The sequence below is a fragment of the Pungitius pungitius genome, chromosome 3, assembly GCF_949316345.1.
Source record: "Pungitius pungitius chromosome 3, fPunPun2.1, whole genome shotgun sequence".
Lineage (NCBI taxonomy): Eukaryota > Metazoa > Chordata > Actinopteri > Perciformes > Gasterosteidae > Pungitius > Pungitius pungitius.
Window position 1 is genome coordinate 1,370,279 of NC_084902.1, and position 25,379 is coordinate 1,395,657.

The 25,379-nt window shown below is 49.5% G+C and overlaps 2 protein-coding genes across 4 annotated transcripts; both read right to left on the bottom strand.

The window, feature by feature from the left end:
* Window positions 1-2,911: 2,911 nt before the first annotated feature.
* On the bottom strand, window positions 2,912-12,864 carry zbtb44 (zinc finger and BTB domain containing 44). Of its 3 annotated transcripts, none has more exons than XM_037468519.2 (6): window positions 12,471-12,864; window positions 8,907-10,037; window positions 8,574-8,658; window positions 8,051-8,202; window positions 6,622-6,922; window positions 2,912-5,864 (listed from the first exon to the last, which is right to left on the bottom strand). In XM_037468519.2, the coding sequence occupies exons 2-6, from the start codon at window positions 9,997-9,999 to the stop codon at window positions 5,492-5,494; spliced, it is 2,004 nt and encodes a 667-aa protein (XP_037324416.2). In that variant the 5' UTR covers window positions 10,000-10,037; window positions 12,471-12,864; the 3' UTR covers window positions 2,912-5,491. The 3 variants fall into 3 exon arrangements, with proteins under 3 accessions (XP_037324416.2, XP_037324424.2, XP_037324433.1); XM_037468527.2 differs by lacking the exon at window positions 12,471-12,864 and adding an exon at window positions 11,870-12,257; XM_037468536.2 differs by having other exon boundaries at window positions 5,692-5,864; window positions 6,839-6,922; window positions 12,471-12,861.
* Window positions 12,865-15,340: 2,476 nt separating this feature from the next.
* LOC119212954 (A disintegrin and metalloproteinase with thrombospondin motifs 8-like) lies at window positions 15,341-25,216 on the bottom strand. The gene is made up of 9 exons (XM_037464273.2): window positions 24,231-25,216; window positions 23,217-23,456; window positions 21,121-21,253; window positions 20,862-21,029; window positions 20,000-20,283; window positions 19,027-19,213; window positions 17,886-18,058; window positions 17,123-17,298; window positions 15,341-16,090 (listed from the first exon to the last, which is right to left on the bottom strand). Exons 1-9 carry the CDS (start codon window positions 24,924-24,926, stop codon window positions 15,346-15,348), a joined length of 2,802 nt encoding a protein of 933 aa, XP_037320170.2. The 5' UTR covers window positions 24,927-25,216; the 3' UTR covers window positions 15,341-15,345.
* Between the last annotated feature and the right edge of the window lie 163 nt (window positions 25,217-25,379).

The following is a 25,379-nucleotide window of genomic DNA, read 5'->3' on the forward strand; positions in this document are numbered from 1 at the left end:
GTGTAAATGTAAAATAGTAATTTCTACTCCATGTGTCGTCATCTTCGCTTTTCAACAAAACGATTCACCTCAGGTTTGACGTCCCACTGCTATGAATTATGAGTAATTGCTCTTTACAGAATCTGCTGAAATGCAGAATGAGTAAAAGGTTCAAAATGTCTATGAAAATCCCCCCACCCCCCCAAACTCTACTACTATTTGACCAGATGTCCAAAGCAAACCCTCACAGAATTACAGATTCCTGTCCTGCCAATGATCGCAAATCCTGAGGTTTGCAAAAATCATTTCTAGGAATACTGGGCTAGGACAGAGATGACAGGCGGTTTGATTGATCGGTGGTGCCCTATAAAAGCTTCACAGTAATGACCTAATTGCAGAGAAAGAATTATGTAAAATGGCACAAAGGCAAATGTCTGGAACATCATGATCAGACCGCAAGAGCATGAGTGGTTCTGCAGGGAAAGCATGACCTTATTTTCTAATTAGGTGGTGCATCATCGTCTGAGGACACATTGTGGGGACTTTTCTGCTAATCTGACATAGTACGTGCAGAGCATTGAAGTGAGAGCTGTGAATGTGTCAGATCAGGAGAGAAGTAGAGTCATTTTCTTATATACTGTACGTCGTCTATGTGAGCAGAGGAGTTGCCCCCCTGGTGGTCACTAGAGAGAATGCAGCTTCAACACGTGACGCCTGCTTCTGCTGTTGTGCTGACGGATGGATATCCCAGGGACATCACAGCGAGGCGTTAAAAAGAGCGTCGGTCAGACAGCCACAGGCTCTCTTCTTGCTGCCTTCGCTCCACGCGGCACCGGGACGCCATGTGACCCGGAGGAATCCACACTGGAAGGAAGACTGGATGTTCCACATCTGGCTGAGACACTCGAGAGCAGATCGGTGTCAGAGGCGTAGTGGAAAGACCCGAAAGAAACTGACATAATACGGGATGAGTGGGCTCCATCAGCGGGTCTTGGGAAAAGTAGAGCTACAGATGGACAGACATGAGCCGGAGGGCGGGGGGGGGGGGGGGGGGGTTATGGAGAGGGGGCGTGTTCAATGCTCTGCCGACTCCTGTCATTGGCGGAACAACATCCATCCTTTTCTTTTCAATAACGACTTTTTGCATTAGTGCGAGACCTCAGCGTCCCGGGGTCACTCCTCTTCACAAGGTCTAATGAATCGAGTGAGGACGAGATTTGTGGAATATTCCGTTGAATCCAAACCCTCCATTGATTGGGAATGTATGACACTTGTATTAGTCATGCAGTGAATTTTATTTTTCCTGGCAGGGAGGGCCACCGCAACACTATTTCTCTCTCTCTCTCTCTCTCTCTCTCTCTCTCTGACTGCTGTATCTAGTTTATCTGTTAAACCCCCCCCCCCCCCCCACCGAGGGCCTTAGGGCGTCCAACAGATAAGCCCGAAATGTAAACAAGTCATGAACACATCTGCAAAGTTTACAAGGAACAAAATGAGGGGGTTGTGACAGAGGCGGATGAATGGTGAGTTCCATCACCCAATAATTCAAATGCATCCACCTGTATTTCCTCCACAGATAAACCCTTTTTTATTAGCCCTCATAATTAACGACTCGCTCGCAGCTGCTCTCTGAAATCTCTCCTCTCAACAACGAGGAATACTGAGAACACAGCGAGGGCCTCTGGGAAGGGAATATGTTTAATATTTATTGCAAAAATTCAGTTCTCCTAATTCAAAAACAGAGAATTTCGGGTGTCGGAAAAAAACAAAAGTTTGGCTCGGTAAAGTTGAACAGATCCGTCTCCACCAAAGGTTTGTGGTAATGCAAAAAAAAGTGTCACGAAACTCATGTTTAAAAGCAGGTCGTGACGTGTTGATTGTACTCTGTGACATCGTGGGATGAAGCTTTAAACAGAGAAACATATACATCATTATATTTAAATTAACAAGATGCATTTCTAAGATGCATCGTGTTGAGGATGTGAACAATTCTGCTTGTTTTACTGACCAAAGTCCGCTGGGCGATGATTCATATATTTAAAAATAACGCATCACATGGTAGCAGCACGCGATGCGTCAAAACGACGTGATGACACTAAACAAACTATGCTAAGGCTATTCAACCTCCTGTTCTCTTAAAGCTGCATTCTGTGAAGTGACCAGCAGGGGGCGACTCCTCTGCTCCCATAGACGTCTATGAGGAAATGACTCTACTTCTGTGTAGTGACCAGCAGGGGGCGACTCCTCTGCTCCCATAGACGTCTATGAGGAAATGACTCTACTTCTGTGTAGTGACCAGCAGGGGGCGACTCCTCTGCTCCCATAGACGTCTATGAGGAAATGACTCTACTTCTGTGTAGTGACCAGCAGGGGGCGACTCCTCTGCTCCCATAGACGTCTATGAGGAAATGACTCTACTTCTGTGTAGTGACCAGCAGGGGGCGACTCCTCTGCTCCCATAGACGTCTATGAGGAAATGACTCTACTTCTGTGTAGTGACCAGCAGGGGGCGACTCCTCTGCTCCCATTGACGTCTATGAGGAAATGACTCTACTTCTCTCTTGATTTATTCCCTCAGTAAACATTGTAAACATGAGTTTATGGTCTCAGTCCCTAGTTTGATGTAGTAAAATAACAAATATTGAAATACCTCCATGTACTAGCTAGCACACCACACATGGCAGTGCCACACTGACATGAGTCTGCAGACGGCACTAGAGTGACTACCCCCCCCTGAAGATCTAAATGTAGGGAAACACTGCACGGGATTGGTCCATTTAGCCTGATTGATTGACAGGTCAACTTAGCATTAGCCTAGCTACTGCTAGCACTGCGTTGTCTGTGGACTGTAGGTGGAAAGTTTTTACGTAACTAAATGCGTTTTAGTCGATGTGACTTCAAATTAAGAACCTCAGACAAGTTTTCAGACTCATTCAACATCGGTATTTCTTTTATTATTTACATTTCAAACTTTTACAAAAAAATGTTATTTTTATTTTTTTAAACAACTGCAAAGCCAGAACACCAGCGAGGATCCATAGACCACGAGCTCCAGAAGACCGCTTTGAAAACACTCAGCACAGACGGGCTTCTCCAGATGCGACGCGCTGCCCAACGCCACTTTAAATACAGTATCAAAGACACAAATACACCATCAGTCTCAAAGCAATACGCAATACGCAGAGTACGAGTGTGTCTACCGTGTATATATATATATATATATATATATATGTGTATATATATATATACACCCCCACAATAAACTGGTCTTTTCACATTTAACAAGAATATTCAAAGATGCCATGAAACAGCAACCGTCATACAAAAGTCACCAAAAATATATATATATTATATATATATATATATGACGTTATGAAGAGCTACCGTGTTTTTTATCTTGTATTTTCCTTTTCTTTTAAATAAAACCAGAAGGACCGGAAAACATATACAACATTGAGTGTACATTGAGAAGGCATGTCCCGTATAGTTAGTCAAGATATTAATGAAAACATTGCACGTTGAAAAGCAAACAGAAGAAGGGATTAACAGGTAGGAAAAGGACATGCTGAACTACGCTGGATGAAGAGCCGTCAACAGGTAAGGCCGAACAGGTCCCTCTCAGGCTCCTCCCCCTTTGGATGCTCCTTCAGTCACATTAAAACTAAAATCATACATTCCTTTTTATATACCTATATATATATATATATATATATATAATTCACCATCGCAAAGAAGAGATTAAATCTTTTAAAAACGACACAGTTCCGTATTATTGCACAACCGTTGGTTCACAAAAATATTTTGGGCACTTTTTGCGTTTTTTTTCTTTTCAACAAACAGCAGCATTTCATTGTAAAAAAGTTCGTCGGACTGCGACATAAAAAACAACGACGACGACACGATGAAAACCGACGACGTAGGAATGGAGACTAGAAAAATTGATTTTTTTATAGATATTGTGCAGCTAGAGTCGATAGGTCCGTTCACTAAGGCGAGCCTCTGAAATGCACAACCCACGGTTTGCCCCCCCCCCGAAGAGCCGGGGCCACGATGACTACCCCTGTCTTATGTTTACTGATTGCCATGGCAACTCCAAACGAGAGAGAACAGTTAGTCCTGTAGAGAGAAAAAAAACAAATAATAATATGAATAATCGGGGCACAAGTGACGCAGGAGGACGAAGTTCTTCTTAAGACAGCGGGGGGGCGGGGGGGGGGCTTCACACAGCGATATCCATCACTACAATCAACCCTGTGTGTGAGGTCTTACATCCTGCTGTGATGGTGCTGTTTGGACTACTGTTTTGGTGGGAGGGGGGGGGGGGGGGGGGGGATAGGAAGTCGACGATTAACAACCCGTCCCAGTCAGCCAGTAGAGTTCAGCATTCAGGTTCTACTATCACAACCAATGTGGACCCCCCCCACCAAAAGAACTACATTGAAAAAAAATGAAATGAGTGCTTCTAAAGCTGTGCTCAATTAGCTGTTTTCTGCACAATATAATATTTATTTATTTATCATTCAGAATGATTGGACTCACAGTATTTTATTCATTCACTCGTTAGCATTAGCATCGCTCCCATTGCTTTTAAAGCAACGTTAGCACGCGCCGCTCTAACCGCCTGTAAACTGGCCATCACGGATAGCAATCACAATCCGCTGGCATCACTTTCTGCCCCCCCCCCCCCACCCTAAAAAGACTGTAAACGCCTTGGTGAAATTTCAATATTTAGAAGAAAAACTGACCCCAGAAAATAACATTTAGAAAGCGTTGCTACATTATCGTGTCTTAGAAACACATTTGGGGACAAACGTGCAGAAATACCTTGTTTCTCCAAAATTTGGGATTGTTTACATTCCGCTCTTTTACTGTCGTCTGCTTCATTTTATTTTGAAAATCAAAACGTTTCGGAGATGCGATGTAAAAAAGGCAGGACAATGAAATACGCACAAACACCTTTTACGGGAATACTCTGTCAATATAATTTCAAGTTGTAATACTTTTAAAAATGAAATGTACTGCGTTCATATAGATATATAAAAAAAGAAAGAAAGAAATGCACATACACACACCTGACAGGTATTACCGTCACAACACCCTACACACAGCATTCAAAGAGTAAACTACAGTACAAGCTACTGCAATATAGATAGCATTGACATTGAACAGGTTGCCTATAGCGACGGCACTGAAGGAACAACACAGGCTCCGCCCACACCGACCAGCGCCTCACGACCAACCGAAGCACCGCCGAGTTGATCTCTCTTCTCTTTTTTTTCTTCCTTTAGCTCCGTTGGCCGGTGAAACGTGGAGACTCTTGGTCTTCCTCTCTCCTTCACTCTTAGGCACTAAGACAGAAAGGCCTTTCAGCTCGTGCTGCGTTCACGTCATTTGGGGAATAAGAGACAGCAGGCGGGATCCTCGGAGGAAGTTTGGGGGGGAAATCACTTCCTAAAGGGTGTGGTCTTTGAAAGGTGACTCAATAAGTGCGTCTGGAGCTTCTTCGTCGTCTTCACGGTGGAAGCTCGGCCCGCTGCTCCTCCTCCTCCTCCTCCTCCTCCTCCTCAAACACCTCCGGGGAGCTGCCCCCCGCTCCGTCGGCCGCCTTGGTCTCCTCCGCCTGGAGGGAGGCGGGGGGGAGGTGCAGGGGCTCTGGTGAGAGGAAGCCGGGGGAGCTCTCGCAGTTCTGCGTGGAGGAGGAGACCTGGGAGATGACGGGCATGTGGACGGAGCAGGAGGTGGAGGAGGCGACGCTGGTGGTGGAGGAGGCGGTGGCGTTGCCCGGGTAGACGGGGTGATGCTCGGGGTGTTCCAGCTCGTATTGGACCCCCAGCGCCTCCTCTTCCTCCTGCACCTGGCTCAGGTAGTCGGGCACGAGGAAATCACTGAAGGAGACGGGGACAAGTGGAGGCGGTCAACGTCCTGGCGGCCGCTACGTCACACTTGTTACATCTGAACATCTGTGTTACTAGTAGCATCCTACACACCGACACCTTCTCAGACCTCCTACTAAGAACTGTCTCTAAGGAGTCCCGCCCACCTCAGAGCTCGAGGAGATAACAACAACAAACTGTTCTGACTCTCACGAGGTTTCTGAGGGCTGACCTGATGGCAAAAACAAGCAACCCCCCCCCCCCCCACCTTTGCAATAGCAATTAGCAGGTTGCGTTTGGTTTGTAGTGGACTGTTGGCCAATACAGTAAAAAAACATTTATGCTGGTTGCCTGGCAACCGGTGTGGTCAGTGAGGCTGTTAAACCCCCCCCGGAGTGTTGTTTTTACACATTAAAAAGGCCAGGCTAGGTTTCTATACCTTAAGCTCAGCAAAGCTAACCAGCGCCTCACTACACGATAAGGAGTATGGGGGGGAGGGGGGGGGCGCTAAGACTCCCCAATGAAGGCAGCGAAATACTTCAGGTACACTTGATCTCTGCATTCATCTCATCTGACACTATTCTACACAAGTGAAAGTCCAAAAAACGATCAAATGAACCATAGGTATTAAATGTGAGATGCTTTTATCCAGGTGAGTTTTCAGTAAAGCATGGGGTGGTGTGTGAGGGAGGGGGGGGGAGGGTGCAGGGGGTTGGAGGGGAAAGGGAGGGGGGGGGGGGAAATCGGTCAGCGCCCTCGGACTCCTCACCTGCTCTGGAAGTAGTTTGCTAGCTCGGACGCCTCATGGTTCAGACTCCTCAGGTGTACAATTAAATTGCCAGAGTTGGTGAACATGGCCCCGCACGTTTTGCACTCGTAAATCCGCGGCTTGCGGATTATGTGTCGGGAGACCCTCATGTGGTGCTTATATTCGCCGAAGGACGTGAATGTGGCGCTACAAATCTGGCACCGGAAACAGCGTTTACCTTCGTGCTTCAGCCGATGCATCTTTAGGGAGTAGGCCCGTGTGAACTTTTTCCCACAGCGGTCACACTGGAAAGGCTTAATGCCTGCAGGGGGGGGGGGGGGGGGGGAGAGAAAGAAGACAGGGAGGTTACCACGGCAACGGGAGCTCTCATGAATTCACCTTTACATTCTTTTGGTGTCCATGGTGGATACCGGGCTCTGGTTGGACACGAGGAGCCGGATTCTGATTGGACCAGAGGAGCAGGATTCTGATTGGACCAGAGGAGCCAGATTCTGATTGGACCAGAGGAGCCAGATTCCTATTGGACCAGAGGAGCTGGGCTGCGGTTGGACCAGGGGAACCAGATTCTGATTGGACCAGAGGAGCAGGATTCTGATTGGACCAGAGGAGCCGGGCTCTGATTGGACCAGAGGAGCTGGGCTGCGGTTGGACCAGGGGAGCCGGATTCTGATTGGACCAGAGGAGCAGGATTCTGATTGGACCAGAGGAGCCGGGCTCTGATTGGACCAGAGGAGCCGGGCTCTGATTGGACCAGAGGGGCCGGATTCTGATTGGACCAGAGGAGCCGGGCTCTGTTTGGACCAGAGGAGCTGGGCTGCGGTTGGACCAGGGGAGCCAGATTCTGATTGGACCAGGGGCGCCGGATTCTGATTGGACCAGAGGAGCCGGATTCTGATTGGACCAGAGGAGCCAGATTCCTATTGGACCAGAGGAGCTGGGCTGCGGTTGGACCAGGGGAGCCGGATTCTGATTGGACCAGAGTACCCGGGCTCTGATTGGACCAAAGGAGCCGGGCTCTGGTTGGACCAGGGGAGCCGGATTCTGATTGGACCAGAGTACCCGGGCTCTGATTGGACCAAAGGAGCCGGGCTCTGGTTGGACCAGAGGAGGCCGGATTCTGATTGGACCAAAGGCGCCGGGCTCTGGTTGGACCAGAGGAGCAGGAGTCTGATTGGACCAAACGAGCCAGGCTCTGGTTGGACCAGAGGAGGCTGGATTCTGATTGGACCAAACGAGCCGGGCTCTGATTCGACCAGAGGAGCTGGGCTGCGGTTGGACCAGGGGGGCCGGACTGGACCAGGTGAAGCATGATGTTTTCCTCATGGTGAGTGATTAACGTGAGGACTTGGGCTATTTTCATCTGATCAGAGAATTATTGTTGTTGTTGCTGTTCATATTTATTGAGACCTTTTCTCCACATTCTACGTACCGGAGTGAATGAGCATGTGCTGCTTCAGGTTCTGAATGCGCGTGAATCGGACTCCACAGGTAGGACACTGGAAGGGCCGGTCGGGCCCGTTGGTGCCGGGCCGGGCTGAGGGGTTGATGTAGAGGTGGTACGGGTACTGAATACCTTCCAACCTGAAACACACACACAGAGGTTCATCAGCGTGTGGCCCCGCCCTAAACTCATCAGTCTCAGAGTTAGTCAGAATTTAAATTTGATTCAATTTGGTTTTATTTTTGTTGACATAACATGTGAAAAACTGTGGAATCCCATTTCTGTCAAATAAATATGTAAATATAAATGTATATTGAGAGGATTTCTCAGTATTTTCCCTTACCACTTAATTGTTTCAGGTACAAATTATTTTAATATATATTACGTATATGTTTACTGGGAGAATAAATCAAGAGAGAAGTAGTCATTTCCTCATAGACGTCTATGGGAGCAGAGGAGTCGCCCCCTGACTCCACCCAGTGGAGCTCCGGGTCACAACAAAGCGCCGTACCTCTCGTCATCCTCGCCGTGTCCTCCAGGGTTCGAGGTGCTCTGCATGGAAGGGAGGCCCTCTGACACGCCCTCGTCCATGGAGCCTGGGGGGGGGGGGGGTACTTGTTACGTGTGAACATCTGGAGGTCTTGGATCCCACTCGGGGGTCGAAGCCGCTAAATACCAGTCTGCTTCTCTGTATGTTAGTAAAAAAAGGCCAATATGTCTACAAAGCTGTTTCCACCACTAAAGGAAACGAACGACCCAATCGGACGTTCGCACTGACTAAAGTAACCTGTAGGTGGCCAGCTAGGATTGGACCATACACAGGGGCGGGGCTAAGCGGCCTCACCTATAGAGGAGGACTGAGGACTGATGAGCAGCTCCTCCTGGACCTGCTCGCTGCCCGGCACCGTCTGCTGGTCGCTCAGCGAGCTCTGCGAGGCGCTGACCGGCTGCGACGACGCCTCCTGCACCTCCTCGTCGCTGAGCCGCTCCACCTTCACCCTCACGTCCTCCTCCTCCTCCTCCTCCGCCGGCACCGCCGCCACCGCCTTGGAGCTCTCGCACGTCAGAAAGTCGCTGAGCCGCCGGCCCGCCGCCGCCTCCCCGGGCCCCGTGGCGCCCTGCTCCAGGCAGCGGGGGCTCTCGGGGAGCTTCGGCTTGTCCGAGTGGAACCTCCGGTCGATGCCGAAAGGGAAGGTCCAGGGGAACGCCAGGGAGGACTCCACGGTGGGGGGCGCGCCGTCCGAGAAGGAGGGGGACGGGTTGGGGATCTGCGGGGAGGTGGTGACCATCTGCGCCGTGCATTTGAGCGGGCTGTCGGGGGACGCCATGGTGGCGAAGCTTTTGCGTTTGCGCCGCGACTCGCGGCACGTGGGAACGTTCCTCTCCATCACGCTGCAGTCCGAGGACACCGGCGACACGCTGCCGTCCAGCGGCGTCAGGGCACAGTGCGACGAGGCGCTCTCCGCCGCCGACTCCTGCGGCTTGTCCGCCGCCATGTTGTTAATGTTACTGTTATTGGCCCGGCCCCCACTGCCGCCGCCCGGGCCCCACAGGATGCTGGACTTCATGAACTCAGAACACGTGCTGGCCACGGCGAACATCTGCATGTAGCTGGCGGCCGCCAGAACGTCGATGATGTTCTCCGTGCTGATGGAGAGGGTGGAGGTGTAGGCGTACTCCAGCAGGGGCGCGAAGCCGCTGACGGTCACGTGGTGAAGATCCAGGACGAACTTGTCCTCCTCGTCGGGCCGGCCCACCAGCTTGGAGCGGAAGAACTCGCTGCAGCAGGCCAGCACCACTTTGTGGGCCAGGAAGAGCTTGTCCTGGACCCGGATGGTGACGTCGCACAGGTGACCCTGGCTGCGCAGCGCGTTGAGCTTCTCCAGCATCTCCTGGCTGTGGGAGGTGGAGCTGTGGGTGAAGGTTTTGACCCCCATGGTGGAGGCGGATTAGGGCTGCGTACAGGAAATGCCTCCTGCAGAGAAAAGAAACGTTTCAGTTTACAAAAGATGGACTGCATGAGTTGTGTTGATAACTTGTAAAAAAAAACACCCCTGCTGGTCATATATATATATATATATATTTAGTGAGGGTTTAGACTGTCTACAATAACTCGACGGTGTCATGGTAACGTCACTCGGTGGTTTGTTGTTGGATGGTTCGATGCCTCGAGTTAAGCGATTTGGCCGGAACAAAAGTTACCTCACATGCAATGCTCCACTTTACTGTTTGACTCTAAATGGACCATAATTTACTAAATGAACATCATGCTGTTTTGAAGAAGACTTGAAACTAGAGATTGAGACCAAAAACTCATGTTTACAATGTTTACTCAGGGAATAAATCAAGAAGTAGAGTCATTTCCTCATAGACGTCTATGGGAGCAGAAGAGTCGCCCCCTGCTGGTCACTACACAGAAGTAGAGTCATTTCCTCATAGACGTCTATGGGAGCAGAGGAGTCGCCCCCTGCTGGCCACTACACAGAAGTAGAGTCATTTCCTCATAGACGTCAATGGGAGCAGAGGAGTCGCCCCCTGCTGGTCACTACACAGAAGTAGAGCCATTTCCTCATAGACGTCTATGGGAGCAGAGGAGTCGCCCCCTGCTGGTCACTACACAGAAGTAGAGTCATTTCCTCATAGACGTCTATGGGAGCAGAGGAGTCGCCCCCTGCTGGTCATTGCAGAGAATACAGCTTCAACACATGATGCTCTGACTTCACTTTAAAGACCCGGAGGTTGTCTTCTGCTTAGGTTTCACGGTACAACAGAAAGCTTTAGGGCGGGGCTACACACTGATTGACAGGGGTGGGGAGGTCGGAGGACAAAATGCAGAGTTATGTAACAACAATCAAAGCAGATGCGCAGCGATGCGAGCCAGACTTGTGTGGAGGCCAGCGCACTACAGGATGCTCAGCAGCTGTCTGCGAGACACGAGGATGCTCTGAGGCATGAGATTTTCCATCAGACAAAAGCTCTGGTGAGGGGGGCTCTCGCAGGGAGAGAGCGCGCTGTCCTTTACCCCCACCCCCCCCCCCCCCACACAGAGGGAAAATACTCGGCCTGGTAACAGCAAAGTGAACTAAAGCGTTCAGGGAGAAGAAGGCCCAAAATGGGGCGGGGGGGGGGGGGGGGGCAGTAAATTCCAGCGCGGGGTTTCATAAAAGGCTTCGATGTCTCCTGTGGGAGAGTTCTTGAGCTATGTCATCCTCAGAATGCATACGTATCTAATACAGATATTAAAATGACTATTAAACCCTCATATTACTTCTATAAGGGAATGATTCTACAGAATTGTACTGCCTTGTCTTTTCCTCTCCATCGGTCTGAATCTGGGTCAAACGCCTCGTTAAAAATGTGTTGGCTCAAAGAAGTTACACATCCAATATTCTTTTATTAGTCCCACAGCAGGGAGGTCTGCAGGATGACAGCAGCACAGTAGAAAGTGCAATAAACGGAAAAAGGTTAGAGCCGATTTGGGTAAAAATGAAGAATATGTATTATGGCACATGTTTATATATACACATACATACACGTTATACAACCAGAAAAAAATAGTTTTTTGCAATTAAATTAATCAATAAAAATAAAGTTTTCTTCTGTAAACGTAACTTCTGAAATGCTGGGATGTGTTGACTTTGTTGTCTATATTTTGGACAACTTTTATTATTTGTAGATATGATTGTACATTTATTGATCATTAGTTACACGTATTGATCGATGGGAACGTCAAATGACAATAGAAATCACTCGTGATATTATGGAGAAAGGGGGCGTGGCCTGCTACTTTTACGATGTTTACATCACCTAAACAGGCGCACACGAGCTGTAAACAGGTCCTCGGCTCACAGTCCACGTGCACGCGGGGAGCAGGCAAGGCTGGTGCGTGCACTGCTTCGGGGGCATGTGCGTGCTGTTAAAACAGGACGGACACGTCGGAAACTTCGACCACAGTTTGGTAAAGACTAGCTAGCTAGCTGGTGCGTCGAGCCAGCAGGGAGGACACGCACATCCGCTTTCAACTGTCAAAGTTAAAGGGCGGGAAGTTCACAACGGTAACTTAGTTCTTTTAAGAACACACAAGTTTGCGCGTCACTTGTCATCTTTAGTGACACTGGTGTGTAACCAGTACCATACAGAAAACCAAAGGCAAATAAAAAATAAGAAAAGAAATACATTTAAATCGCCCCCTTTTATTTTGAAGGGATTTGCTTCTTTTCCGGTTCAACCCTTGAAGCGTCGACGCAGCTCGTAAAACCCGTTAGCTGCTAGGCTAGCGCTAGCCGACACCACACGATACCACCAGTTGGTTCCCTTTCCTCTATCGACACGCAGAAAACCACGCGGCCGTATTACAGTACACACAGCCCGGAGAGGAGGGGGCGGACCATGCGAAGGGGGGCATTACCTTGTGGAGATGAGGCCCGTGATGTCGACAGGGCCTCGGGATGCGAACGGTTCAGCTGACACACGCGCGCGCGCACACACACACACGCACACAAAAGACCCAGCAGCGATGGTCGGGAGACAGCGGTGCGCTCCTGCCGCTTCCCCGCTCCGATCACTCACATTCCCCGCGCGTCTCGGGCAGTTTGTCCGCCAAAAAAACACCCGCGGTCGAATGAACGGCGCGTTGTGTTCTCATCCCAGCGGGTGAGAGGGGGGGTGGGGGGGGGGGAGTTCGGCGTCAGTTTGTATCTCGAGGAAGCTTGTTTTGCATTCTTTTGTGCGCCCCCGTTCTCCCCTTTTATTTTTCTGCGCTGTATTTGTATCCCCACAATGCACCGCGCACCTCTCACGGTGCCGTACAGTAAGGACCCGGAAGTGTCACATTAGTTTATATTCATTCAACATTTTCTCTATGGTAGTTAAATATTTTACCTATTTTCTTATATATATGTGTGTGTGTTTTAAATGTATTCTTCATTTTTTTCATATTGACAGAAGAAGTTTGGTTGTAATAAAGTTGTAACTCATCTGTTCTTGTATTCTCGTATAGAAAATCTTGGAAAACACATTCCACAGGTCACTTCTATGCAACACATCGTATATTGTACGATAATGAATATTTTACTCAAATTTTAACAATTGTCATTTGATAATTCCATGATTTGTTTCATATCTTTAGGACAAAGTATATAATGGTTTATTTTATTTCCTATTTAATTGGCAAAAAAAAGTTTGTTTACATTCATTTAATGCAACCATTATCTTTTCTGGGATTTTTGTCTATAACACCTTTTTTAAAAACTTGATCTGCATCTGTCCTACTTTTAAAAGCTCAAAGAATTCCATCAGTTGGTGTGTTGTTACGGGTGTTAGTTACTGTGTTAGTACTTATGAGCCGGAACAAGAGAATCCTTGAGAACTCAATTGGCTTGCTCAAAAATAACAGAAAAAGACACTTATTTTTGACATAAATGCGTTTATTCAACGATTTTATAGGCAAAAATCACAAAGACAGCAGCGCCTGCCATGTTAATTACTCGTCCAAATATTAGAAAAATAAATAGCTTAAGCTATAGTTCTAAAATAGCATGGTCCTTCACTGAAGGGATAAAGGCCTAACGCTCCATCTCTTTTGTTTCATAATACAACGTAAATTAACAGGAATGAAGAAATCAAATATACATACACAATCCTGAAAAAAAGCTTTTTTTTACAAATGATGTCTTAACACACAAAAGTCTGGAAATTAATAAAATGACTGTTTTTTTCATATAGACAATAGATAGTATGCTTATCACTTTAATGTGGCACCATGAGGGCGTATTATCACTGTGCCGTGTTGGACAGCAGGTTTCATGCCAATCAGCTCTAAACGATAGCTGACCCAGAGAGACATACTGCCGAGATTCTCCTTCTAGACAAACACACACACACACACACACACACACGCACAGCACCGGCATCGAGCATCTATACAAAGCATCACATGTACATCCTGAGGTAGATTTCCATGTTTTTAAAATCATAATAGTGGTTGTCAAATGTCAACAAAAGATGAAGAAACAATACTAGGTGGTTTTTGTCCGTCGCTTTTCAGTCATGTTGTGTCTTTTCAGTAATTTTGTGTCTCTTTGCAGTCATGTTGTGTCTCTTCACAGTCATTTTGTGTCTCTTTGTAGTCATGTTGTGCCTCTTCACAGTCATGTTGTGTCTCTTTGCAGTCATTTTGTGTCTCTTTGCAGTCACGTTATGTCTCTTTGCAGTCATGTAGTGTCTCTTTGCAGTCATTTTGTGTCTCTTTGCAGTCATGTTGTGTCTCTTTGCAGTCATGTGTCTCTTCGCAGTCATGATGTGTCTCTTTGCAGTCATGTGTCTCTTTGCAGTCATGTTGTGTCTCTTTGCAGTCATGTAGTGTCTCTTTGCAGTCATGTGTCTCTTCGCAGTCATGTTGTGTCTCTTTGCAGTCATGTGTCTCTTCGCAGTCATGTTGTGTCTCTTTGCAGTCATGTGTCTCTTCGCAGTCATGTTGTGTCTCTTTGCAGTCATGTGTCTCTTCGCAGTCATTTTGTGTCTCTTTGCAGTCATGTTGTGTCTCTTTGCAGTCATGTGTCTCTTCGCAGTCATGATGTGTCTCTTTGCAGTCATGTGTCTCTTTGCAGTCATGTTGTGTCTCTTTGCAGTCATGTAGTGTCTCTTTGCAGTCATGTGTCTCTTCGCAGTCATGTTGTGTCTCTTTGCAGTCATGTTGTGTCTCTTTGCAGTCATGTGTCTCTTCGCAGTCATGTTGTGTCTCTTTGCAGTCATGTGTCTCTTCGCAGTCATGTTGTGTCTCTTTGCAGTCATGTGTCTCTTCGCAGTCATTTTGTGTCTCTTTGCAGTCATGTTGTGTCTCTTTGCAGTCATGTGTCTCTTCGCAGTCATGATGTGTCTCTTTGCAGTCATGTGTCTCTTTGCAGTCATGTTGTGTCTCTTTGCAGTCATGTAGTGTCTCTTTGCAGTCATGTGTCTCTTCGCAGTCATGTTGTGTCTCTTTGCAGTCATGTGTCTCTTCGCAGTCATGTTGTGTCTCTTTGCAGTCATGTGTCTCTTCGCAGTCATGTTGTGTCTCTTTGCAGTCATGTGTCTCTTCGCAGTCATGTGTCTCTTCGCAGTCATGTTGTGTCTCTTTGCAGTCATGTGTCTCTTCGCAGTCATGTTGTGTCTCTTTGCAGTCATGTGTCTCTTCGCAGTCACGTTGTGTCTCTTTGCAGTTATGTTGTGTCTCTTTGCAGTCATGTTGTGTCTCTTTCTAGCGTGCATCTGCGTGCAGTGGGAACGTTCCATTCTCGCGTCCTTCACAAGCACTCCGGGTTGGGACATTCTCCGGAGACGGGCTGTGGGACTTTGCCTGGGTCGCACTTCTCCGGTCCGACGCTCTTCCCGGTGTAGTCTGTGCAGAAGACGCTGCGGCGGCGCTCGCCCTGGCCACAAGTTCTGGAGCAGACGGACCACGGCCCCATCTGCCACATGGGGCACGGCAGGTCCCCGCAGGGCCGGATGTCCCCGGGCTTCAGGTCTCGGTCGCAGTGGTCGGACAGGAAGCCCGCGGCGTCCCGGCACTCCACGCTCCTCCTGGACCAGCCGGAGCCGCAGCTCTTGGAGCACTCGGACCACTCCCCCAGCTGCCAGTCGGCCACGCCGAACGGATGGATGACGTGCAGGGACGGCGCCGAGCTCTTCCTCTCCTTGGACCTGTTGAAGGTCGCGTCCCGGGGGATGAAGAAGGTGTATTTGACCTTGGCAGGGTTGGCGTTCCAGGCGGTGGCCAGGAGCTGCACGGTGATGACCTCCCTCAGGCCCCTGAAGCTCTGGATCCTCTCCAGCGTGGTGGAGGAGCCGCTGTACCTCAGCACGGCGCCCAGCACGGGAATGTCCTGCTCCCCCATGGACAGGGAGAAGTTTCCGTTGAGGATGTACCCGCCGCTCTCCCTCTTTATGGCCAGGTAGTTTCCGTCGTGTTCGATCCCCCCGTGGCTGCGCTGCTTGATGTCAATGTTTGTGGCGCCAACGGGGATCGTGACGATGTCGCTGTATCCAAAACTGGTGGAGAAAAACCACAAAGAACGTAACGCACTCTGTTACCTTACTTCGACTGTTCTTACTTCCTCATATGTGCTTGATTCTAGTGAGCTTAGCTTTCTCTGATGCTCAGAAACACGCCCATTCAAGGCAGCAAGCTGAAACCCGTATCAAGTATTTAAGTACTGTGTACTTTCTCTTCTCCTGTTACTTTTAGCTTTTAATACACGGACAGGACGCCATGAAATTGTTTGGAACCTTGACTCTGGTCGATCCATGAGCGTTGTTGCTTTAACGCAGATTATTACTACGTATCAAGATATTAATCCTTATGTAATGTAATAAATGCATATTATGCACTTAGTAAGTATGTGATTCTTTTAACATTATATGCCCATATGCTGCACATCTGCATCATGAAACCAATTGTAAGTGTCAGGATAATGACTACTACACATGCTAAGCTAGGCTAATCGCCTCTCTGGTACTCAGTTATTGAAATAATATTGACTTTTGGATTTCTATCACGTCTTTTTTCCATAGCACTGATGTTTGAATTGAATCAACAGAGGAACATCTGTGTTTGGGGCCGCAGGTTGTGGACAGTGAAGGACTTCTCTTCCAGAGGAAACTATTAACAAAACCCACGACATGTGAGGTGCGTGTGAGCTGGTTGTCGTGGCATCACAGAGACACAGAGTCTCCGAGCACAAACAGGGAAATGGAAATCCCACTGAGTGAATGGAACTCACTCACTAAATAGAATTAGACTTTTCAAAACCACGGCTCTGCTGGCTCCACCAGGGAGAGGAAGCGAGGCTTTTCCGTGCTGCAATCTCCCATCAGGTTATGATCAAGCTGAAAAGAGGCTCAAATATGCGCTTACAGCTGATTTAATTAGTGCGTGCAGATGGGGACGAAAGCTGGCAGCCCGCGCAGCGCTGGCCATGATCAGCCCAGCAAACCTCTGCACGGCTTTTATTTCACTCTGCGGCCGAAACGCCACAGAATGCACAGAGACGTGCATCCCCGTACACACACATCGCGACTGACCTGGCTTTGTTGTACGAGCCCGTGATCTTCCTGCAGGTGAGCCCGCTCCCTCCGCACACCCCGCACTTGTCCAGCCTCTTGTTGGAGCCGATCACCTGGTCGCAGCCGGCCTTCACACACTGGCCGCGGACACACACCGACGTGGTGTCGGGGCCGCAGGTCGTCCCGTCGATCACCTGCAGGGACACAGCGCGCACACTCGGGTGAAGCTTCGAAACCTTCACATCGAAGGGACAAAAGTGTAAAAAAAAAAAGAAGTGTCTTTACGAATGCTTCATGCTATCGTGGACGCCGCTAACGCCGCTGCACCGTTGTCCAACGGGTCGTTGGAGATTATGTGTCATTATAAATATGATAGCTGAGCAGCAATAAAAAATGTAGCAATATTTAACTAGCTCACTTTATGCTACAATAACAACAATATGGCTAATGTGTGGGCTGTGTCACTCTAAAGTGAGAGTCATTGTAGATAGTTAATCATATGCATAAAAACATGCTTGTATGGACGAAAAGGACTTGGTGACAAGCTGAGTTTAAGCTACGATAATTAACTACTAGCAGCCTCTGTGTAATGCATTATTTATGAAGCAGTAAAAGTGAAATCAATGTAGAACAATTTACTTTTACAGCAACTAAACTGCCTGTTTGTATAAAACATTAGACAAAAAGAAGCATTTTTCTAAAGGCTTCTAAGTCGTGTTCACTGTGTGTCATGTTCACTTGAATTGGGAAGATGAGAAATAGCGGCTCAGACGAGCTCTACCTTGGACTCAAACACCTGGTATTCACTGCTGCCTCTGGCCCTGCAGGAGAGCTTGCACCGGTCCCTGGGGGGGACCCCGGCGTACTTTGGGATCCACTGTTTGACGTTGCCTCTGAAGTCCAGGTAGCCGGGGCTGTTGTACTTCTCACACTGCTCCTGTCTGAAGCTCTTCCCTGAGGAACAAGGGAGCATTCAAAAGGTCTAAGCATCTCTCAGTAAAGTTAGCAAATCAAGCCGCACTACCAGATATCATTATATTTAGCTATGTTCAATGTGTGTAATCCAATGTTAATATTAAAATATCTGTATTTATTGACATTTTGACAATATGCTTAGATGCATTAACTGGATTAATATAATTCAATTCATTAATTAGAATGAATTTATTTATTTGTCAACTTTGATAATCGTCTTCTTCCATCATTTTCGTTGCAAAACCATCAAATATTAGAGTTGAGGAGTCGCCCCCTGCTGGTCACTACACAGAAGTAGAGTCATTTCCTCATAGACGTCTATGGGAGCAGAGGAGTCGCCCCCTGCTGGTCACTACACAGAAGTAGAGTCATTTCCTCATAGACGTCTATGGGAGCAGAGGAGTCGCCCCCTTCTGGTCACTACACAGAAGTAGAGTCATTTCCTCATAGACGTCTATGGGAGCAGAGGAGTCGCCCCCTGCTGGTCACTACACAGAAGTAGAGTCATTTCCTCATAGACGTCTATGGGAGCAGAGGAGTCGCCCCCTGCTGGTCACTACACAGAAGTAGAGTCATTTCCTCATAGACGTCTATGGGAGCAGAGGAGTCGCCCCCTGCTGGTCACTACACAGAAGTAGAGTCATTTCCTCATAGACGTCTATGGGAGCAGAGGAGTCGCCCCCTGCTGGTCACTACACAGAAGTAGAGTCATTTCCTCATAGACGTCTATGGGAGCAGAGGAGTCGCCCCCTGCTGGTCACTACACAGAAGTAGAGTCATTTCCTCATAGACGTCTATGGGAGCAGAGGAGTCGCCCCCTGCTGGTCACTACACAGAAGTAGAGTCATTTCCTCATAGACGTCTATGGGAGCAGAGGAGTCGCCCCCTGCTGGTGAGGGGATGAATGCAGCTTTACTTCCTGAAGCTTCTGCGTGTTAAATAGTCACCGTTGTTGTCGCCACAGGGATGCGTGTTGCAGGACTGGTACTGGAGCCTCTGTCCTTTGCAGTACCTCCCCCCGTTCAGAGGCACCGGGTCGGCGCACTCCCTTTCGGAGAACTCCACCCCCCCGCCGCATGATCTGGAGCAGCGCTGCCACGGCCCCCACGAGCTCCAGCCGCCATCCACAGCCACCTGCCGTTAGAAAATAAATAAAATAAAAAACCACACTGCGGGAGGGGTGGAGGGGGGGTGGGGGGCTGTGTGGGAGCAGTCAAGAGTAGTCGGTCAGCGCTCGGTGCCAAAGGCAATCTCAGCCGTGCAGCCTGGAACCGCAGTCTGGAGTTCTGGGTCTGAGGCCGCACAGCGCGCTCGGGGGCTAAATCTGTGTTGAAGTTCGGCACGCGACCGCTGTCTGCCTCTGCCCACGCATTCCTGCCCCGTGTGTCACTCACCGCTGCTGGAACCTGCCATGCTGCAGCTTTGTGAGGCACAATTCAGTGTGTGTGGGTGTGTGTGTGTGTGTGTGTGTGTGTGCGTCCTTTCCAGAAAAGTTTTACGAGTTTGGAGCGGCTAACGTCACGGCTGCCGGCACGTCTGGGTTCATAAACAGATGGCCGATCATAACACCAAGAGAAGATATCATCACATATTTAAGTAAATATAAAGAGGCGTCTGAAGGGCTGTAATCCATACAACTACTACTCCAGAAGTCATTCATGCATTCTACTTCTGCTCACGTCTGCAATGCGGAAAAATACTTTCTCTGCCCGATTAAGGAGACTTTATTTACTTTAAAAAGTTTGGCTCTGTGACTCTTCATTTTTCTTCAGCATTTGCATTGGACGTTTTGTGTGTGTTGTTTGTGGTTAAAAGGGATCAAACTGTTGTATCACACAGTCTGATATGCATATCCAGGGGGACGTCTTTTGCGCAGCTTTTGCTCGCCATCAACTTTCCAGAACAAAGACGCGTCCTCACCGGCGGCGCGGCGGGCGGCAGGCACGCCCCGTGGAGGCAGGTCCCGTTGAGGCCGCAGGGCGTGCCGTCGGCCCAGGGCAGGCTGCCGTTCCTGGTGGAGCACTGCAGCGTTCCGTCCTCCTGGCACCACAGCTGGCTGCAGGCGTCGCTGTCCGAGGTGTTGGGACACTGGACGAAGTCCTCGCCGAACATCTGCTGGCACTGCTGATCCAGGCTGTACTTGGCGCCCGGCGGCTCCCTGGGTAGCGGCATGGCGCTGTCTGGGACGTCCAGCAGGCAGTCTCCTGTTGGCACAGAGCAGAGGGAAGCGCAGTGTGAAACGGGGGGGGGGGCGGTCTCCGTTTGTGCGAGCGTTGACAACAACTGAAAGGTATTCAGGGAAAAAAAAGGGATATTTCAAATCGAATAAGGGGGGGGTGGGCTTCTATCGGCAATGTGGTGCTCTCGGCCCTTGGCGACTCTTCCATGAGAATTCATTGTTTTTCCCCTTAACGATTCCTCATTACGTTAAATTTGCTTGTCACCAATGACGACCACGGTTCGGAATGTAACACAAATCTTTTTTTCTTTTCTTTCAGCAGCAGGGAACATATTTTGCTGACACCAGATGTTGCTTTTGGCCGAGAAGAGGAGAAGAACCGGAAGGAGTCAACTAGCCTCGCGCATCTGCCGAGGAGATGAACAACATGAGACGAGGGGGGGGGGAGGGAGGTGAAAAGAGCATGTTTAAGGGCAAGATTAACCATCTCTGCAACATATGAAGCATGGAGGAACAACAGAGCACTCTCTTCATCTGTGGATCGGCCCTGATGACCCCGAAGACACGGTGGACGTCCACGTCGGGCCTGAAGCGGCTTCCTACCGTGTCCGTTGTCGAAGAACTCCGTGACGTAGAGAGCGCTGCAGGGAGACCACGGCGCTGACTTGTTGAGGCTGACGAACAGGGGAGCCATCAGGGAATGCTTGCCCAGATCTCCAAACAGGTTCTCGCAGGTCTTGGAGTCGTCGTGGGGCATGCTCAACACGTGACCTGCGGCAGTCGGGGGGGGAGGAAGCAGTGATGATGAAACACACGCTCGTAGGTAAGACTCGCTGCAGCGACCAAAAGAACGCAAGCCTACCGAGCTCGTGCGTGGCGGTGAAGGCGGCCTGCAGGCCGTTGTCCTTGATGACCGAGCAGCTCTTCTTGGGGTCGCACATCGTCCCCACCTCGGCCATGCCCAGCGTGTCGCAGCTCTTCTGTTCGCAGATGTCCTGCAAACACAGATAAACACACTGAGACCGGAACCTGAAGACCGGACCTTGCAGAGGTCGAGACCCGTCAACCAGCGGTTAGCCCCGTCCTAAAGCACACCTTATAGACCGTAAATGGTCATCATGCCGTACTGAAGAAGACTTGAAACTAGAGATTAATACTCATGTGTACAATGTTCACTGTAGGTATATATTTCCCTCGTCCCGACCCATCCGTGGCCGGACCCATTGGCTCGATACCTTGTTTTAAACCTGCTAATGAATCGCTGCTTGGAAACAGCTGGCAAAGGCAAACACATTATTCTGTCAAACGGTAAACATGTTGACTGCATGGGCAACTCAAGCATTTAATGTCCTTTCAATCATGCACAGCGAAGCCTTCACTCGCTTTTTGTGTCCACAATTCAAATCCAAAACACGTTGCTCAGTGTTTCCGTCATAAAACAAAACAAATAAATATCCTCAACGTGCAGCCGTCCAGAACTGCAGAGATTTGTGTAGAAATCTCTTTCCCTGCTGGAGGAGACGCCTGTCTGTGTTGGCCGGAGACAGGCCTTGCCTCAGAACACCCCTACCCCCAAAAAAACAAAAAAAACACTGTGCTGAAAGCGCCGTGATTCACACACCACTGAATCCGTCATGTGTGAGACAAAGACACGGGACACAGGACAGCACATGCCACAGAGTCTTCGGCGCTGCCACAGGACCAGACCCGAGCTGACCGATCAAAGCGCCTCGCTCGTGTCCGGGTCGGATTTGTGGCGGCAGTAAAGCTCGTCCCAGAGGAGCCGTCCGTCCTCCACGTCTCAGGGCACCGCTCCGCCCAAGTGGAAAAACAAACAACCTTCTCCTGAGTGACGGTTTCCGCGACCTCGACAAAGACAGCGTTGGGCCATGTGCTGTGCTCATCATCTCCCTGACCCAGGGTCAGATCTACGTGAATGGTCCTGGAGTCAATGCGGTGACCGGGTCGCCTCGCGGCACAATGTGATAATGCAGTCGCATGTAGCGGCCGCACAACGCGCATGGACCACGTGCAGGACGCCAGAGCGAGCCGATCACAGCGCGAGGCCCGAAGGTCTCTCCTGTCGGAGGATCCGTATGGAAAAGATTTAAAGTATTCCAAGGTTCCCTCTCACGAGAACACGCTTTCCTTTCGCTGTGTTCCAAAAGAAGAATGAGAGATGGCAGCCTCTCTCTTCTTTTAGCTGCCCCACAATGCACTTGTGTTACTGTACACACTGAGCTCAGGTGCCACATTGTGTACTGCAGCTGGCTGAATACCTTGGTGATTCCTGCCTCCCTGTGTATCACACCGGACTCGACATTTAAAATAAGGAAGGCGACAGCCCGGTTTTCTTTTCAAGGTGGTATCTGACCCTTCTCAGATGCTCTGACTAAGTTGAATCTGGTGTTCACAGAAAGAACTCCTTCCTCACAAATATCTGGTTGAGGGTCTTCTTTGTTTCACCTGAGCAAACTGGTGAACGTAATTAACTACGAGCATTGTGTGCAAGAGAAGATGTGGACGAGATGAAGACGTGGACGAGATGAACAAGTGGACGAGATGAACATGTGGACGAGATGAACAAGTGGACGAGATGAACAAGTGGACGAGATGATGAACAAGTGGACGAGATGAACAAGTGGACGAGATGAAGACGTGGACGAGATGAACGCGTAGATGAGATGAAGAAGTGGACGAAATGAACATGTTAACGAGATGAACATGTGGACGAGATGAACATGTGGACGAGATGAACAAGTTGACGAGATGAACATGTGGACGAGATGAACATTTCGATGAGATGAACACGTGGACGAGATGAACATGTGGATGAGATGAACACATGGACGAGATGAACATGTGGACGAGATGAACATGTGGATGAGATGAACACATGGACGAGATGAACATGTGGACGAGATGAACATGTGGACGAGATGAACGCTTGGCGCTCACCTCTCTGGTGAAGAGCATGGCCGTGTCGTAGTGTTCCGGCCGCCTCTGGCTGGTCGGGTTGAAGAGCTGCTGCCAGGAGCAGAAGTTCCTCAGAGCCACCCCCCCGTTGCTGGAGAGCTCCGGGCCGACCTCCTCGTCCTCCACCACCAACATCTTCACCACCACCAGGCTCACCGAGTTCTTTATGCTGGGGTGCTTGTAAAGCTGGGCGGCCATTGACATCAGGGTCAGAATGTAGTGCTGTGGAGGGAGGAGGAGCATTAATTAACACCGATACTGAGCTACCTGCTAGATGTTATCTAAGTTATTACAAATCTGTTGTCTTTTAGACATTTCTTGTTACTTATGGACAACATCAAATATCTGCTGCATGCCAAAAGCTCCTGGATCGCCCAAAACACGTATTAGTACAAATACTAAAGTAACAGTTTATTTTAGATTTAGCTTCTAAATCACAATGAGTGTCTTCTGTCACTTTTTCTATGGGATGATCTTCCCACGATGATCTTTGATATAAGCCCATCTCCTTTGTGCTGAAGATGGAAAAAAAACGCTTCTTATCCCTTTGACCTTTCCATATGTACTTCAGTGCTTATCAAGTACAGAGAGACTACAAAGAAGGACTGATTTCAGGAATGAGGGATGATTAAAATAACGGATGTTATGTGTGATGAAATGCAGGAAATGGTCCATTAACTGAATCAACAATGAGGCGTAAACAGGGAGCATTGGACGCCCTGTGGATCTTCTCAGCTCAGGAGCCAAATCGTGACCAAGGGCTCAGGAATGCGTTTCTGCATTGCTTGCATTTCTGTTGCCTGACTTCTCAGTCAGCTTGTGGAAAACAGGGAGCCAAACGTGTTTCATGAAGCAGAGAAAACAAATCCCTGTCGCTATGTGTGAAGGAGAAGGGAATCCTTCGACATTTGTTTATGGGACTGTCTGCGAAATGAAGGTTTGTTTAGGTTCCTATCAACAGTGTGTGCAGGAAAGAATGAGTTCATCGTGTCTGACCTTTACTTCATCTCCATAGAAGTGGGCCATGGTTGAATCCGCCACCACCAGCGTCTCTATGAACCGAGGCGCAGAAATAAAGCGTCTCCGGCGAGGTGCCCTCCGTGCGTCACCGTGGCCCTGCGTAAAACGTCCCCCCTTGGGCGGCTCATCCTCCGCCGCCGTCTCTTGATCGAACGGGAGGGGAACGCCGAGGCTCTCGGTGAATGTCCTCCTCCTGACGACATGCAGCTGCTCTGCAGAATCTGGACCCGGGACCCCGCGAAGTTTGGGCTCAATGAAATACTCGTTCCCCTCCGTTATGAAGGAGCCCGAGACGCCGGAGCACAAACTGACGGCCACCACCGAGCTCCGGTCGTCATCCACCGTCCCCGAGTAGAAGCAACCCCTGAGCCGTCCGTCGCCCTCCTCCGTCCGGAGATCCACCGCGGGACGGGCACCTGGAGCGCCGCGCAGGACGCGCTGCACCGTGAAGGACGGCGCGATGAAGCCTGTGTCTGGGATCAGATTCAGGGTCAGCTCCTTGCCAAATGCGCTGAGGGTAAAAATCGGCTGTTCCTCGCTTCTTTTCCAAAAGCGGCCGCTGGTCCTCCCGTTCATCCGAACAGGTACAACATCCTCAGACTCAAACGGGGCGCAGAGCGCCGCGCGCGTTACGCACAGCAGCGCCAAGGTGAAGCGCACAGCGGAACGCATCTTCTGCTCTGGAACGCTTTTATTACAATGTGTGTCCTTTATCTCTGGTGTGTAGTGCGTCTCCTCCAATAAGATCTCTCCGAAGGTAAAGTGATTTGTTTGCACCCCCCTCTTAGCCAGTCGTGGTCAAAGGGTGTCCGTATTTAATGTCTGAGCGGTCCTTTCTGTTTCTCTTGTTGTGCCTCTCAGGAGCGCCGGTCCGGACACATCGGGGGTATTTTTACTTTCTGCTCTTCTCTGGACACGAGGGGGGTTTATTTTTGATATCCTCCGCTGCTGGAAATTCTCCTCCCACTTCACTCGCGGATGAAAGGGGTCCAATGAGAACGGGCCGACACTCCCCCCTTCTCAAATAGCTCGACAACCGCTCCGCTATTATTACCCGGCAGGCGGGACGTCCACACTGCGCGGCACAGAGCCGCGTGTGGGTGAGTGGCAGCTCCCAACGGAGCC